The sequence below is a fragment of the Cryptomeria japonica genome, chromosome 8 (genome assembly GCF_030272615.1).
Source record: "Cryptomeria japonica chromosome 8, Sugi_1.0, whole genome shotgun sequence".
Lineage (NCBI taxonomy): Eukaryota > Viridiplantae > Streptophyta > Pinopsida > Cupressales > Cupressaceae > Cryptomeria > Cryptomeria japonica.
The window spans coordinates 106981296-106999208 of record NC_081412.1 but is presented as its reverse complement, the minus strand read 5'-3'; the positions used below and the strand labels follow the sequence as shown (position 1 = coordinate 106999208).

At 36.1% G+C, this 17913-nt stretch overlaps 1 protein-coding gene across 1 annotated transcript in view; it reads right to left on the bottom strand.

Annotated features, from left to right (window-relative positions):
• Nucleotides 1–3323: 3323 nt before the first annotated feature.
• LOC131062449 (dicarboxylate transporter 2.1, chloroplastic) overlaps nt 3324–17913 on the bottom strand; it is a 36187-nt gene continuing 21597 nt past the window's right edge. Inside the window, exons 3-5 of the mRNA XM_057996115.2 lie at nt 7825–8138; nt 3939–4387; nt 3324–3808 (exon numbers count right to left, since the gene is read on the bottom strand). Of these exons, the coding sequence (XP_057852098.1) occupies nt 3693–3808; nt 3939–4387; nt 7825–8138 (879 nt within the window). The 3' untranslated portion in view covers nt 3324–3692. The remainder of the gene's footprint in view (nt 3809–3938; nt 4388–7824; nt 8139–17913) is intronic.

Below are 17913 nucleotides of genomic sequence, written 5' to 3'. Positions count from 1 at the left end.
GATTTTTTTTAAAATTTCAATGATTTTTAGATTTTAACTAACAGAAATATATTATACCTACACGGAGACAACGAACTGCAAACCAAGACACTGAACAACGAAGAAGGTGATTTACAAGCGGAGACATTGATTTATTAACTTACAGAAAACAGTTAGTCTAAAACCTGCAAAATTCTTGCAAAAACAACCTTGTTAATAACATCAAAAAATCACAAGCTATTTGTTAGCTGGTTAGCAGGAAGAATCCACAAATAAAATGTTATTAAATGCAAACAAAATAGACTGCAAAATTGCAAAACAAAATATACTACCAATCTACCCAAGTGCAAAATAGAATGTTAATTTATGCTAGGCAGAAGACGACAATCCAGAGGTACAAATGTCGAACCGTGAATCGAGATGCCAATATGCAATCTGCAACACAAAGCTTCACAAAAACTCAAAAAAATATGTTCGTAGCAAAGGAATGTGGGTCCCACCGAACGTGCCAAAATGAGAGCTATAAAAATAAATGTCTAAATATTTGAATATGAAAATCAATGCAAATAAAGACAATATACCTTCATACTTTGTGAATAAAGCCAAATTGATTGCACCCTTGATCACTTGATTTGCTCTTGGATTAGGATGGTATGTGGATTGCTCTACAATTGCATAACATGAGGATGGTCAAATTAGCAACATAAGGATATGATTATGAGTAATCTAAGGCAATTTTGGCATGATAATGGTATGACAAAGGATTGATGATTTGTGAAGAGAGGAGGCTCCAATTTATAGTTTTTTTGGAAGAGAAATGAATGGCAAGGATTGGAAGGTGATGAAGGGTTGAGATTGAAGGAGATGAGAGTTGGATTGAGTTCATAGCCTTATGACAAGTATCACAAGATGGAGACATTGGGAAGGACACTTCTCATGGGGAAGAGGGCAAGGTGTGTGAGCACATCTTGGGAAGAACGTGAAGATGACTAGTGGACACAAAAATGGCAAAGTGGAAGAGGTGTAAGAGGTGGGAATGTCAAATGGTGCAAAAAGGAAAGTGCATTGGGAAGAACACTACTCACACGTGTTAACACCAAATAAAATATTTGGTCAAAAAGTGTAGGAGATTTGAAAATGGCATGTGCATGCAAGAGGGTAGTCACATCTAGAATTACTAAGTGTTATGAACCAAAAATTAGAAGAAATAAGGAATCAAGGGGATTAGTTAATTAGTTAGAAAATAATTAACTAAATTAGATTAGAGGAATATTGGAAGATTAAGCTAAAAGTAGGATTTGATTTATATTTTAAAATAAATCAAACCTTAAATAAATTAGTAGGATATATAATTAATTAAATAATGTGAAAGGAGAAATAATGATTTAATTAATTATTTGGTGGGAAAAAGGAAAAGCAAATGTTAGAAGAGGAAAATTAATTAAATAAAATCTAAATAATTTTAGGTGTTTACACCAACAATTAGAATCGGGTTTGAATGAAATGGTAGAGTGCCTTACTCTTTGCAATGACACGATATACGAACCAAATATGTATGTTTGTCGCACAAGTCAATCCTATCTTACGAAGAGCTCTTGAAACTGCTTTTGGCACTTTGCGAGGGTCATTAAGATTTGTGATCTGTATCACAACGAAAGAATTATTCCGCCACTATCGTCTATCTTTACCTCATGAATGGCATATTTAAACATGATGCTGGAAAAAATAGTGTAGCTTTTGAAAAATCCAAATTTTAATGTAACTTCTATGAAATAAGAACAAAAAGTATAAAATGTTTTACCACTAAACGTATAGTCCTGTGCACATTTGTGTCTTTTGGGCTTCTTGCATGTATCCAGAGCATGTTCAATTTCCATGGGCCGCCTAGAACTTGAAACTAGGAGCTCCCATAAGCTGTTGCTCTATATCTGACCTACTCATTCAGTTTGAAATGTGGATGCTCCACATTTGATTTAGTTTTTGGCCCCAGTTAAGGAGAATATAACTGTGAAGTTTGTATTAATGGCTTCTGTTGTCTGTTAGACTGCAAATTATAGCTTGTTCTCCAAATACCAGAAAATATGTACAATTATGAAAATTCAAAAGACAATAAATAAGAAATGCAGAACACAACGAAACTTGGGAAGTGTTCAAGCTAGGCGTCATTTAAAAAAATTTGGTGTTCAATATAAGTGACAATAAATAAGAAATAAGGTGATTAGATTGCCTCATGGAAATTTCTAAAGATGTGTCAAAATAACAATTATTAAATATGGTAAGTGTCAAATTATACTTTTGGAAATATTTGGCATTTATTAAAAATAAAAAATCAAAATCAAAACAGAGGCTTTCGAGACCCTATGCATTAACATTAATTTAACAAGGTGGATGGATGCAGCCATTTAAAAGGATTGTGCTTCAAACATTAGATATAACCTACTATGCTATATTTAATTAGATATTGGCGAGGTACAAACATGCATATATTGAAGTGTGTTAATGTGGGGGCATTTTCTTTGTTTTCCTTTGTTATTTTTTTGAATCCAGGTGCTAATTGGAAGGTCACGAATTCAGTTGATAATTTTATCCCTATTTATGCTTTTAAAGAAAGGTCTCAAATTTTGCGTCCATATTTGTCACATTAACAACTATTGCTTCAAACTCGGGCATTCTTCTTTATAATCTTTAGGTTTTTGACATCAACGTATGAAACCTAATTAGAATTATAAATAGTGATGATTGCTTTGAAAGTAGTTATTCACATCTGAGTATACTACTCTTCTGAGCACTCTCAGCCGCTATTTGAAAACAAAATACCACAAGCACATGTTGATAGGAAAGCATATATACAAAACTTATCAGGTATCAATATATCTGAGATGACTGGTTTCCCTATGTATAATTTGACCTGACATTTCAGAAATTTGCATTTATACTATTATAGTACCATACTGAAGCTGGCATGCAAATAACTGAAAATATGGTTTTGAAATGACCGATGCCTCATGCATTGAAGCAACTTCCATTGGACTAATATCATCTTGTGCTTACCAGCACAATATTGATAGATTAGTTACTTCTTCCAGTACTCTTGCAGAGTTTTGGATACAACATCCCAGACATAAGACGAGATTACTCTCCAAAACAATATTTTGACAATTATGGACATGATCATACAGAATGGCAAAGCAACATAAAACTTGTGTGCATCTACATGAAACAAAATTGACTTGACTGACGTTAAAAAAGCATATAGGTCATTTCTTCTATAGTAGCATGGCCTGATGCCATTAGCATTAAGTGAAATAATGTCCTTGCTTAAACAGTAAAAGCACACATCACAATTCAAGGAAGAATGAGTCAAATTACTCAAGAATAGTTCTCAATAGAGGGATATGCATCAATTGGATACAACAAAGCAATAACATGATAATGACTCTTATGAACTCAGACAGCCAATTATTGGACTGCCTTGATATGTGAAATGTTAAATCTTTCACCCATTTCGCTTCAAAATGATAACTGGGAAATTATTTCTCTCTCTCACAAAAATAAAATGAAGAATCAGTATGTACTGCACTTTAACAGAATCAGATCTTGGACAGAATTAGTGGCTCAATCAATTAAAAATGGAACTGTTCAAGAATCAATATCTGAAATATCTTTTTAAAAAGTCCTACAACTCCTAACTTGTGCTATTCTGTTGCCCCTCACTAGTAGAGGCCTAAAAATTTCCACCAGAAAATTCCAACTCCAGACCATATCAAAACATTGAATATGGCACTAATGAATCCATATTTGAAAATATCAGGAAGGTCAATATATCCAGCTGCAGAATAAAACAAAAGTTGATCAGTTTAGATCAGAAAAGCACACAAAATTTGTATCCAATGAGCGGAAAAACAGAACAAATGCTGCAAGAGACCATTTTCATATTCAAAAGCAAGAAAGAAAATTACCGCCATAGTATACAGCTGCTTGACCACTACTGTAGTGAGTGAGAGCTCCAAAGAGATTTGTGTTATATGCCAAAGCAAGTGCTGCAAGTACCCCAGGTACCCCAGCTGCTAAATGCATTGCTAAAAAGGCAGAGTACAAAGCTCCCACATGTCCTGTTTGACTTGCAAATAGGTAGTGAATCAAAAAGTATGATCCCTGAAGAATTGCAAATGCTGCAGGCCAGCTCAAGGAAAATGTTGCAAGAGATTTAGCAACACAACCTGACATCCACTGAACGATGCCAGTGTTGGTCAGCTGGCCTGCCATTCCTACAAGAACTGCAAACCATGCCAGTGTGTCCCAAGCGGACTTCTCACTCAAACAGTCATCCCAATCCAAAACGCCCAAAAGTAAGAGAATGGAGAGACCCAGCATTGCTGCTACAACACTTGCTATTCCAAGCATGTCCCTGTGATTTATAATAATTATCATATAAGCACTCAAGAAATATAGCTAAAAATAAATATTTCAACAACAAATACAATTATAAATATCTAGAAATACAATTTTGATTGGACACCTTTCAGTAGCTGTTTGTTCTTAAAAATCATAAATCGAGGGTGAACTTCAGAGTTCAGGCACATCTTTCAAAAGGTACATTTAGCACAAGAGAATACCTAAAGGTTGGATATATATGCTTTAATACAATGATATACATCTTCCCTGAGGCCTTAACACCTCTTTAGAATCCAAAGAATAATTTACTTTTATGGTACAATGATATACATCTTCCCTGAGGCCTTAACACCTCTTTAGAATCTAAAGAATAATTTAGTTTTATGGCTTGCACATTTGAAACATCATTTTAAACTACAATCAAATTGTCCTACTGTGTCATCTACAAGTTTCTGTTGTAGAATATATCAATTACCGACAGTGAGTGCTACGGACGCATATACAACTAATGTTTCAACATTGGATGATAAATTTTCTCTCAATCCTTCATTGCAGGATGTAGACACTAACAGAACAGCCAAAAATAGCTCAATAGCTTAGAGAATAAGAAATCCCTAAACATTTGGGAAATCACTGAATTGGTCTCCAAAGTAACAAAACAGTAACCTTCACAAAAGGGAAACCTAAAACCACCAAAGTAAAATAATAATCAATAAAGTATTTTAAGGCAGAAATCTAGTCACTAAACTAGTTAACATACCCACACAATACCAAGAACTCCAATTCATAGATGGCTTGGAACATCAGTAAGAGACCCACTTGCAGTAAGATCCCAAGTCCTTGAGAAAGAAACCGCTTGCATTGAGAATGAAGGAGCCAAACACACTAACAATTAACAAAAAAACATAAGTTTAAAACAAAATCAGCCAACAAGATTAAAGAAACATTGGATGCAAGAAAGGATGGAAAGGATCCTATTTAGGAAATTAGTACCCTGAAAATAACTGAGACACCCAAGAGCAGAATAGAAACCAACAAACACAATGTAACCCAGAAAAAAGAGAAAAAACAATCAAGAGCAGGATACTAGGCAAACATTGAAGTCTGGAATCCACCTCAAAATTGATAATACAACTACATTTTTCTCTTGATCAATCTATAACATCAAATTCAACTTCCATCCATAAGCATATACAGCAAAGACAAGGCGTCATGGAAATTCAAAAACAAGAGACTTGGGTATTTAATATTTATTTCACAAAGGAGAGAGAAGGATCAGTTCTTGAGAAAATTGTACAAGAAATTGTTTTGACAGACATTACCGGCTGGGCTTAACCATCACACATGTTTGCAATCAAATGGTAACAATGTATTATGTTGTTATCTATCTAGTATAAACCTGCATAATTTAGAGAATGTGTTGAAACTATATGGTCCACAGTTAACAACCCACTGCATATAAGTAAGTGCATTCATATCTTTTTGGACTGATCCTCAGTCAACACATTTCTGGGTGCATTGATATCTTTTTGGACTGATCCGCAGTCAACACATTTCTAGATCAGTTCTTGAGAAAATTGTAAAAGAAATTGTTTTGACAGACATGACTGGCTGGACTTAACCATCACACATGTTTGCAATCAAATGGTAACAATGTATTATGTTGTTATCCATCTAGCATAAACCTGCATGATTTCAGAGAATGTGTTGAAAGTTTGAAACTATATGGTCCGCAGTTAACAACCCACTGCATATAAGTAAGTGCATTGATATCTTTTTGCACTGATCCGCAGTCAACACATTCCTGATCTGCAAACATGCATGACATTTGAGCTGGGCAAACATTACCCAGTGATCACTAAACTATTAATGCCAAGTACCTACCCATTATTGGAATTATGATGAAGATATAAAAGAAATAATAAAATTATTCAATGATTAATTGTTCATCCAAAAGACCATGTTCGCAAGTCATATTCAATTTAATAAAAGATTAAACGGAGTTAGTAATGTGATTAAGATCAGCAAATCAGCATAGTTAAAGAAATTTTTCTTGAATATCATATTTATCTCCTCAACTCCAAAAAAAGGCAAGCATCAAGAGCTGATAGACAATACTGTCATGTTGGCAATATACTTATCAGACTACTAATGCAGCATCAGGCATCGGTACCATGTCAGCTTTCCTATCTCGATTTGGAAAATAGGTTGGTACCACTCAACTTTAGAGATCATGGACAAACAATTCAAATTTCAAATTCTTAAAGATAGAGTGACACTGTTAAAAACATGTGCTCATTGCATTTTTTGAACCACTTGAAGTCCACTTTAAATGAGAGATTATGTAGTCAATAGACATAGCTTCAAAAACTCACCTAATAAGCAATAACAAACTTTGAAACATTTACTGGAGACCACAATCTACCATTTCCACAGATGTTTCAATAATTCATTATCCTAATTAGATTTGAGACTTGTGATATGATATTAGCATGAGGGAACGACACTTCTACGGAATAATGCATCTCAAAAAGAGATAGCGTGCAACATAGCAAAATAAGGAATTAAATTGGATGGCCATGGCCCATAATAATTAAACAGATACTACTCCTTGATTAAATCTTATAATATATGACTTCACAGCTAGCAATAGGATGTCATTATAAGTGTACATCCATCCATCATAATTTTTATTAATCCTCTACTTGTCAATTTATTTAGATATTTATGGGATATTTTTGCCCTTTCCTCTTGAGAGTTTGCTTCAAAGACGCATTCAAAGCTCAAATTTAGCTCTAGATTTTACTAAAGCTCGTGTCTGTTAATGTTGATGGTTAGTGCCGACTATGTTGGGCTCATTGAACTGACAAATCAACAATCCATACTACCATACAAAATAGTCATTCAGTAATAAAGACCTTTACAGCTATATTTGATTTGGGCATTTATCTTTCAAATTATGCAATCACTCATTTCTACATCTTGCAACAGATTGCCCTTTGTTTGTAGCTTGGTGTCAACATGATATCCTGAAGAGAATCTATTGGACAACCATATCAGACTATTTCTCTAACCTATGAAAGATTTATAATTCAAAAGATGACAGCTAGAGACTGAATATCGATCATGCTATGACAGTTATAGGTTACAAGGAACTACACATCACAATATCCAGATGGATGGACCTCATAAAAAATACTAACCACAAAGCACAGCAATTCTGACAAAAGTTACAGGAAGGATTGGTTGATCTCTTTTCCTGGAAAGCCACAATTACTCAAAGCCGTATGGATTCAAGGAACTCAGCTTGTATTCAATTCAAGGAGTATTCAATCAAACTCTCCATTTTGTGAGTGAGCTAATTAAAAAAATTCCAAATAATAAGATAGCACATGCATGTCATGCATTTTTCAAGGTGTGCTTGTAAAGGTGTAAGAGAATAAACCATACCCAAAAACCCACAACGAGACTGCGAGAAGCATTGTTGCAACCATAACCCATTCATTTTTTGTCATGGGTCCCATTGCCTCTAGCTTTTTGGCTGCCATAGCAGGTGCCTCTGGAGTATCTTTGATTTCTGGTGGGTAGATCTTGTACAAAAGATAGGGGACTGCCAGAAGTGCAACAGTGGCTGGCACACTTGCAACCTTAAACCATGTCACCCATGGGTTTGAAACCACCACCCCAAGTTCTTCTGCCAGTTTGAGGCATAAGAGATTCTGTGCCGCTGCAGTTAGAAACAGAGCACTTGAGTTCCCACATGCCTGCCAGTTAAAGCACAAAAAGTGTGAATGTTTAAATAATCCTATTCGTTTCAAACAGAAGCTTTACACTTAACAATTTTGGTACCAACTACAAATAAGTATTTCCTTATTTGATATTCATCAGTATGTTCCAGCAAATATAACATTTATCACAGAATCAAGAAACTAGCAAAGAACTTATGCATGCAAGGAATCCTGGAAAATAGAAAAGGAAACATTAGAAAGGCATACAATTTTTTATTTCCTAACCCACAAACATTTATTTTAACTACAAAACTATGTTACTCCAGATAATAAAACAGAATGCATGAAAAATTCGGTATCCAAAGCAAGAACATCGAAGTTCCCAATTTAATTAAAAGCCGAGGTATACATTGAAAAATATATAGACAAGAGAGAAATAGATGAGAACACTAAAATATAAGATAAAAATTGAGTTACTAGGTTTAAACTTTTTGTTGTCCTGGTCTGGTTTGAACCGGGTCTGAGTTTGGGGCTAGTTTGCTGCGGGATTCGGCGCTCAAAATACTTCTGCCACTGAACGCATGGAGAATTTGCCATTTTTTTTTTAAATTGTAAGTGTATTTTTTTGCCAAAAAGGTAACTTTGATGGCCCCTTCCAACCCTAATTTGACCATTGAAAACAACAAAAAGTTAAAACCTATTTCATTTATGCTCAATAGAAAGAAAAAAAAAACATTTTTCTCCATTGGTGAACTTTCTTTTTTGCTTGACATTGGACAAAGAGAGTTGAAGATTGATTGCTGCATGATCAAAGCTGGTTCTTGTGCTATTCCTACGCAGTTGCAAATGTTGATTTGTTCTCAAAGACATTGTAGAGGAAGATTTCAACAAAAGAGGTGGGTTTATATTTTTTTTTTCTAATTTTTCCTTATTTTTACAAATTGCAATTAAGTCTATTTTATTTTATTTTTCATTTTAGTTTGTGGCTTTGTACCTATCCATGTTGTATATAGAATTACTGTGTTAGGTATTAAAATGGCAAACGCTTCTAGCTCTGGGAGCCAACCCCGCTTTAAAACAAACCCACATTCTCCCCTTTAATAATATGTGGAAATGGTACAACAACTTCCAGGTGGAGGAGGTTTTATTTGAATTTATTCTCGTTACAAAGCACAATATAACAGCTCATATAGTCGAGTGAAAGCACATTTGGGCTTTATCCCCAATCAAAGCATCAAATTTTGTCTAGGCATGCCAAAAGGTAATGGCCTTCTTGTAGAGGAACAAGTATTGGCATATATGAAAGAGGAAGCAAAAGAAGACAAAGCAACAAGGAAAATAGCTACAAGCACTCATCCTTTGCTAAGGACTGAGAAAGGATTGAAGGTCTCTCCATCACCTTCCAATCTTGAACCTACAGAGGGCCACCCATTCTTGTTTGTACCTCAAGAACAACCTATGACACATAAGAGGACAAAGGGATTGTTGAAAATGGCATTTCACAATAAAGGTAGAGAGATTGGCGAGCAATACATAGCTAGATGTATCCATGCTAATGGATTGGCATTTAATGTTGTTCGCTCACCTTATTGGCAAAAAGTGGTGAGATCAAATAATGAGGCTCCAAAGGGGTTCAAGGGCCCAAGTTATGAGGTGCATGCTTCCATATTGGACCACGAAGTGAAACATGTAGAGGACATCTTGAAGGACAATGCCAAAAACTATAGGGCTGTTGGGTTATTGATTGAGTGTTATTCACACAATTTTTGGACAACTTGTGTCGTCCACTCACTCAACCTAATGCTGCAAAAATTGGCAACAAAGTTGAATGGATCAACAGGTGTATGCTGATGTCGAAGAGATCCAAATGTTCATCACCAAGCACCATATGTCACAACGCATATTTAGGCAATTCTAACAATTGGAGTTGTTGAAGGTAAGTTAAATAATAAATAGGTTTTACTTTAGTAAACCTTTTAATTTAATTTTAATTTTTTACTATTTTGATTTTGAAATAGGTTGTTGGCTAAAGGTCCCTGCAAAATAATTATTTGTCACAACTGTAATTGGAGGGGGGCTAGTAGGCACCCAACATCTGACCCTATAGATGGTAGGGTTTTGGGCAATCAATGATACCAGATTCGTGGTTCTTCTAAGTCAAACTTGAGACCCGTTTTACCTCCAACACGTGTTGAGACGACTTGTGAAGGTTTGTGAGGCACTATCTAGCATGGTAATCAGCCCTAATAGGAGAATGATACTAGATGACACTTGAAGGGATTGTGATGAGTACCTCCTGAGTTTCATTGAGCCTATATTGAGCATGATCTATTATACTGACATGAATATACCTTGTTTGGGTGAGGTATATGATGGCATCGACTCAATTATTGAGAAGATGAAAATCATCATAAATGAAAAAGAGAAAAATCCCAAAGAAACATTCTTTAAAGAACTACAGCAAATCATGGTGGAGAGAGAAAAAAATGACCACTCCATTGCATTTCTTGCCTTTGTGTTGAGTTGCAAGTATAATAGTCAACATCTCCTTACTAGCACAAGAGTTGCCCTATATGGAGATCTCGAAGTTGCTCAAGGGTACAGGGCAGCAAGTCACAGACTCTTTTCACCGTGACATCAGCCTACAATGAGGGCTGAATTCATGAGTTTTTCAAGCACCAATGATTGTGGTCTTGAAGCTCTTTGGGACAAGTATAGGGTTGATGTTCATAGTTGGCGGTACTTCCATAGAGAATCATGCCAGCACCTACAACCTCCTGTATCACAAGTAAATTCTCAGTTTTATAAAAAAAATCTTTTAACTTGCTTTTACGTTTACTGTTTTATTTATATTTTAATTCTATTTGTAACTTACTCTCTAATTTCAAAATCTTAGTAGATTGCTAGTTCATCTTCATCTGAGAGGAATTGGAGCACATACCCCATCCACTCAATAAAACGCAATAGACTACACTCCAAAAACACGGAGGACTTGGTGTTTGTGCATTCAAACTTGCATCTCCTCATATACAAAGAAAATTCATACAAACAAGGGGAGACAAAGTAGTGGGATGTTGATCCAGAGCATGCAGAGTTGGATGATTTAGTTTCCCACCTTGCAACACTTGGAGTTGCTGATGACCATGAGCTACCTAGTGTTCATGCGACTGAGAATGCTAGACCACTGCCAATGCAAGTGTCATTGCCACTGCCAGTGGCACTATTTGTGGGTCTTCTAATTTACCATAGCATATGGAGAATGATGATATTTTTTATGACCCATATGATATTTGATCAGTGATGGCTGATTGTTGACACTTGACATTATTATTTTTGAACTGAGACATTAATATGGTGATGTATTTTGCTATGTTAAATGAACTAAAACTTTAATATATATCATGACAGTCGAGTTTTGACTATTAATATGGTGGTGTATTTTGCCATTTTATTTGACTATTAGCATAGTGGTGTATTTTGAACTTAATTACGGCTGCATATATGTATAAAAAAGTTATTTTTATATGCTTTTGTACAGACATACCCAAAATGAACCCAAACCCAAACCCAACCCCCACCCGAGCCCAAACAGGAACCAGCAACTTAAGATTAAAACAACAGGAAACAAACATTAAATGTGAATCCCATCTTATATCAAGTATGCACCTTGGATTAAGGCAATAGGATTTCAAAAATGACAAAAAGCAAGAAATGATGGTTAAAGTAGAGTGTAGGAGCCCAATCCTGCAGCATAAACTTGTTATATCCAATTTTCTTCCTTTCTAGAATGGCTTGGGGGGTTTTGATTAATAGATTTAATGATGATAGATGGAAGGCTGAGATTGATTTAAGGTGCATGGATACAACTGCTTGAAAGAAAATTTGAATTTTGAATTTGAGATGGAAGAGGGATTAAATGCTAGTGGTTAGTGGATGGAAGGCTAGGATTGACTTGATTAGATTAATGGTTAGGATTAGAAGTTAATTTGAATTTGGATTAAAGGTAGTTGGAGATGGATTGCTAGATTTAGTTTGGTTGATTTGATGGCTAGGATTAAAATGTTGACTTTGTTTTGGATTGATGGGTTGTATTTACTTTAATTTTAAATTGTTGATGTGAAATGATTGTTCAATCAGTGGGGAATTATAATATGATTTGGGAATTTAGGATAATTAATCAAATAATTAGATCGTTTGTTCAATTAGGGGGAATGGATATAGGATGTTAGTTTCATTAATTAATGTGATGATGCTGTTTGAGGATAAGTCCTAATTAATTAGCATTGAGATGATATAAGTGTTGTTACAATGGGCCTACTATGGTGTCGACAGTGGCAAAAGTGGTGGTGTTAGATGTGTCATTAAAATGTGGTCAATTCTAGGTGTCTGCAATAGGAATCAACAAAAAACGAGATAGGGAAAGCGACGTTCTTGAATTTTAAAGGGATATTTAGATTTAATAGCACTTACAAAAAATTTCCAAAAGGACACATCATTAAGTATAGAACATCAGGTACAAGTAAGTTGAAAGACAACCAATCAAGCTCATGAAATATCAGTCAAATGAAGAATTATTACTCACGAGAAATGGGTGACTGAAGGGATCACTTAAGTGTAAAATACTGGCCAATTTTGATATCAGAAAAAGGATGTCTAAAAATACTGTGTTGCATAGACTCCCAATTGCTTAAAGACGTAATGTGTTCCCTTCTCAGATCACAAACTCATAACTGCAGTGTCCAGGCAGATTGTATTCTTTAATTACAGAGTTGATGTATTCATCAATGAGTCTGCATGATATCTTAATTGCATGGAGGGGCCTATGACTTCTTTCTAGAAATTGGGCAAGAAGTGGATTCCAGTTCTTGTGGATGCTAGACAAAGTGATCTCCGGAATGACATTTGTACACCAAAAAAAGCTAAGCACATTTTTTGTGGTTGTAATTCAGCATATATACTGACATGTAATGAAGATTATAAGTTGTATGCATTTGGTCAATTTAAAATGTTTTCCACAGAGAATTTTCTGTTCTAGTTATCATAGTAATAATAGCTGAATGGATAATCTTATTGCTGTACCTTATGTCACTATTTGGAAATGGCATGTTTTTATCATCTTAGAGGGGCATTAGCTTTGCAACAATATTGGAAACTGGGATTGCATCTTGTTATTTACAGAACTTCTATAAAAACAGAATTTCAAAATGTGAAAGGTACATATTAGCATTATGATACGTAGAAGCATGCATTACCCATGTAACAATTTAAACAAAACTAGATCTTGTTCGATGTTTTGTAAATGGTAAGGGTTGTGACGTATTCGCACATCACCCCATTGCAAATGGGGACCCCCACTTTTTTCTGCTTTCTAGGATAGTGGTAGAGGCTTTTGCTATTTGCCTTTGCGTTGAAGAAGTGTAGTTGATCAAGAGCTAATCAAGTCAAGTCTCTCTATCTCTTGATTAAGTGAGGTCAGTCAGTTTTCAAGGCTTTCGAAATGAATGATTTACATCTTTTGCTTGTAGAACTAGGGATGAAATGCTAAATTTTGTTTGATTGCCTAGATCAGCAACCGAGGCATTTACAGCACTTCCTTTGCCCAGCCAAGGCATAATCCCTTCCACTTCTCCCAGCACTGCCAGTGGATGCCCAAACCCGATGACTCCCATTTCCATTCCTCACCATTTCACCCTTCCACTTCCTTCCTTCCACCCCTCTTTGCCTTCACCACATCCTTCACATCTCCCTTTCCACTTTCATTTCTTTCCATTCACCCTCAACTTCCCTTCCACCCTTCCATCCCTTATCCCTCCATCTTCCTTCATCTTTCACCCTTCCCTACACCCTTCCTTCCACTTCCTTCCTTCCAACCTCTACCCACCTACCTTCCCATCCTCCATCTACCTTTCCACTCCAATCTCCTACCCTTACCTTCCATCTCCTTCCACTTCCTCTAACTCCCTACATCCCTTATCCCTCCATCTTCTTTCATCATCTACCCTTCTACTTCACCCTTACCCTCACCTACCTCTACCTACACCTACATCCTCTAACCCACATCTCACCCCTTATGCCCTTCCCTACCTTCCTACCTTACCCCTTCCATTCCCATCCCCTGCCCTTCCTAACTCACTTCACTACCCCTTATACCTCCCACATCCTTTATCCCTTGTGACTCCACACGGCAGCACGTATCCTACCCCTTCGTACCTTCCACCTTACCCCCGTGGCACCTTTCCTTACCACTTCAGGACCTTTCTTCACTTCCCTCAACCACTTTTGTGATCCTCAACATCCAAATACTGTTGGGGATTTAAATTCAAAATCAGATCATAAAAAGAGCATAAGTAAATGACAATACAACATATTTGAATTAAGGTAGTCAGATTCTAAGGAGAATTCAAGAGGTGCAGATCTAAGTGAAAAATTTGGCAGACATGAATTATAATCTACATCAGATTTTGGAAACGAATTTATGCAGTCCTGTAATGAATTCAAGCAGAGATTAATGCAATTTTGTGAAGAAGATCAAATTTAAGCCAAATTTGAGGAGGGAAGCAATTTGTGAGGACAAACAAGTTGTTCATATCCAAATCTGGGTGTTTTCCTCCCTAATTTTATGCAGGTCCAGATCTGATATGTCATTTGTAGGTCTGAAAGTGCATTTCCAGATTCGAATTATCATGTGCAGAACCCCTTGGTGCTATTTCCAGATGTTGAAGGGTTTTATGAAATGAATCCCGTGAATCATCTCACATTTCCTTAACCTAGGGTTTTTGTTCACAATTTTTATCTAAGTGTTTTCTTGGTCTTTCAGGTTTGGTATGAAGATGGAGGACTAGGAAAGATGAGCATTCAAGGAAGCACGGAGGATCAGTCACATGGAAAAGTCAAGAATATCAAATTCAAGATAAGCACTCACATTTCAAGACAACATCAATCTTGAGATAGCATTCAAGGATTACTTTACATGAAGGAGAATACTACAACATGTAGGAAGCAAGTGAACCACTAAACACCGCCTTGTCTTGGTCCAATGAAGTGATCAATATTTGATCAATCAAACTGACTTGAGCAAAGGAACACCTAGGAGCAAATTAGCTGGTGCAAATGAGGCATTGATACCTGCTTAAAGCAAAATCATTAAATACAAACAAGACCAAGAATGCTGACTTGCTGGAGTCATACTTGTGCAAGTGAAGAGTCAAATACCACCACACCAAGCTTGGGCTAGGCAAGAATCAATTATGCAAACCAAGGGTTCTAAACCGACTTTGTATAAATGAAAGCAAAATTCAACTTGGACCTGGTTTGACCTGCAACTTGAAGGCCAAATCAATCTTCATATAAAATAATGACTTCAAAAATATATCTGAACACCAAATTTTCAGAATTTTTTTAAACAATGAAAACCCATTATAGTAGAGACTGTCTAGATTCGAAATATGTATTTTTTTTTTAAAATAGATCAATATTTTTAAGTGTTGGGTCATTTCCTTTGACCCCTGAGATCCACAAAAAACTTCCTTTGCCCTCCAAAATCCACGAAAAACTTCCTTTGACCCCTGAGATCCATGAAATTCTTCCTTTGCTATCACTGCCTTTGACCCCTCCAAACTCCGAACTGGCCTAGAATGCATTTCCTTTAACCTCTTCGAAGCCCGACCTGGGCAAAAGGTTGTTTGAATGCTAATTGGGGGCGAATAAGGCAAGTGTCTTTGATATTTCCTTTGCCCTGTCAAGGCCACGACCTGCTTAATAGGCACTGTCTTTGCCCCTCAAAATCCACGATCTGGATGACAAAGCCCTCTTGGATGGCTGAGGTTATATTGTTTTTGATGAGATTGCAGCTTGCTTGACTTGAGTGAAAAAGGAGATTAGGTTTAAATGACTTCCTTTGCTGCTTCCAATCCACGATTTTGTCCAAGGTTACTTCCTTTGCCCTCTTAAATCCCCAAAATTCTTCCTTTGCCCTCTTGGATCCACAAAATCCTTCCTTTGCTCACTCAGATCCACGATAAGGATAAGGGAATCATTGGCACCCATCCTAAGGAAGAGGTCCGCCACTACAAGTAAAGATGAGATTTGATTTTAAATTTTCAAGGCAAAGTGAATTCATCTTCAGCAAGGTAGCGAATTTATTTTGCATCAGTCACTAAGAGTGATAGCATATTAACCCAAGGTTGAGATTGTCAAACTTAAGAGCAAATTTTAGTATTCAACCTGGTGGAAAGATTTGGTGCAGGCAATCAACTGGCTACATCAGCATCAGCATCAATATCATCAGCATGAAGGATGGAGGCAAATCCAGCATGCATATGTCACGAAAGTCTACATCAAAAACATGGAAGGAAGACTCCGTTATTCAAAGGAAACATCAAAGTAAAGGCATTATAAGGCAAGAGTGGAGGTCATCGGCATCAAGGATAAGATCATCCTCATGGAATGAAGGTCAACATTACGAAGGATCAACATAGAGGAGTTCAAAGGGATGAAGAATGACGCACAATATTCACAAGAGCAAGCATGGAAATGCATCTGATAAAGAAAAAAAATTCACAATCTTGAAATTCCTCTAGAAATACAAGAATCACTGCCAATATTGCCAAAAGAGCTAATCCAAGTTAGACGATCAATTTGAGCAAAGTCATCATCACATTAGGAGCTTGGACACGTTGAGTATCAAGAGATATTGCCCAAGGCATCAACACTCCTTCATGATGACCTATCAAATCTACCAAGTCTACCAAGCAAACTAAGGTGGCATCCTTGTCACGACTAACCAATCAAAGGGTTCTACATCAGCATGTCCAGATGCAATGTATCCGACTCATCCATGGAGGCACAAACTTTGAGGTACCTAACCTCATATTCTATTGGTTCACATTCAGTATTGAACCTAAATGTAATTTTCTCATTGGCCAAAGGGAGGTGTTGTAACAAATCCTAATTAGGGATTTGATCTTGTAATCATGGCCATTGATGGTGAATCAATCTAAACCACTCATTGTAAAGAGTTATCTATAAAAGGCTCAAATCTTCTCATTTGTAAAGGTTAATAGCAGGTTAATAGTTAATAGATCAGTAAGCAAGTTAATAGTTCAGTAATAGCAGATAGCAGCAAGAGTAGAATAGGAAGAGAAGGCAGAGATTGTTGCCAAAGTTGTAAATAAACTTTCTTTTCATTTAAGTTATGATGAAATGTGTTGTTTCTTCTACAATTGCATGGTTTCTTTTTGGATCTTCATGTTAGATAATAATAATTAGATGAATGAAAGAACTTTGTGCATGATCAATGGTGAAAATCATATATCCATACCACTAGCAATTTGCTGATTGTAAATTTGCCTTGTGTGGTCAACTGAAATTCTTAAATGAGCTTAACTTCAATTGCTATCACACTTTGATATACATTGTCTTGATGGTATCCTTGTTGTTGATAGTGATTTGAACATCATTTTACTCTCCTTAGATGATCGCACTAAGTTTTGTGGAGTTGTTGCTTTGCATGTCAAAACAAGGCTTAGTGGAGTTTCACCAAAGGTTGTCCATTGCTCTTGCATTCTTAGGATTAGATTATATTTCTTAACCCTATCTATTTTGCTCTTTTATTTTCCAAGTAAATAGTTAGAATCTAAGTTCTAGCAACATCCAAACATTCAACATTCAAGTATTCAACGTAAGTCCCCTTGGATAACTAGCAAACATATCAAACCAATTGAGCTATTCATATGTCATGACCTGACTATAGAAACCTTGGAGTCATCTTGGTTGATCATTCAATCTAGCATCCAGGAAGATTTTGATCAAG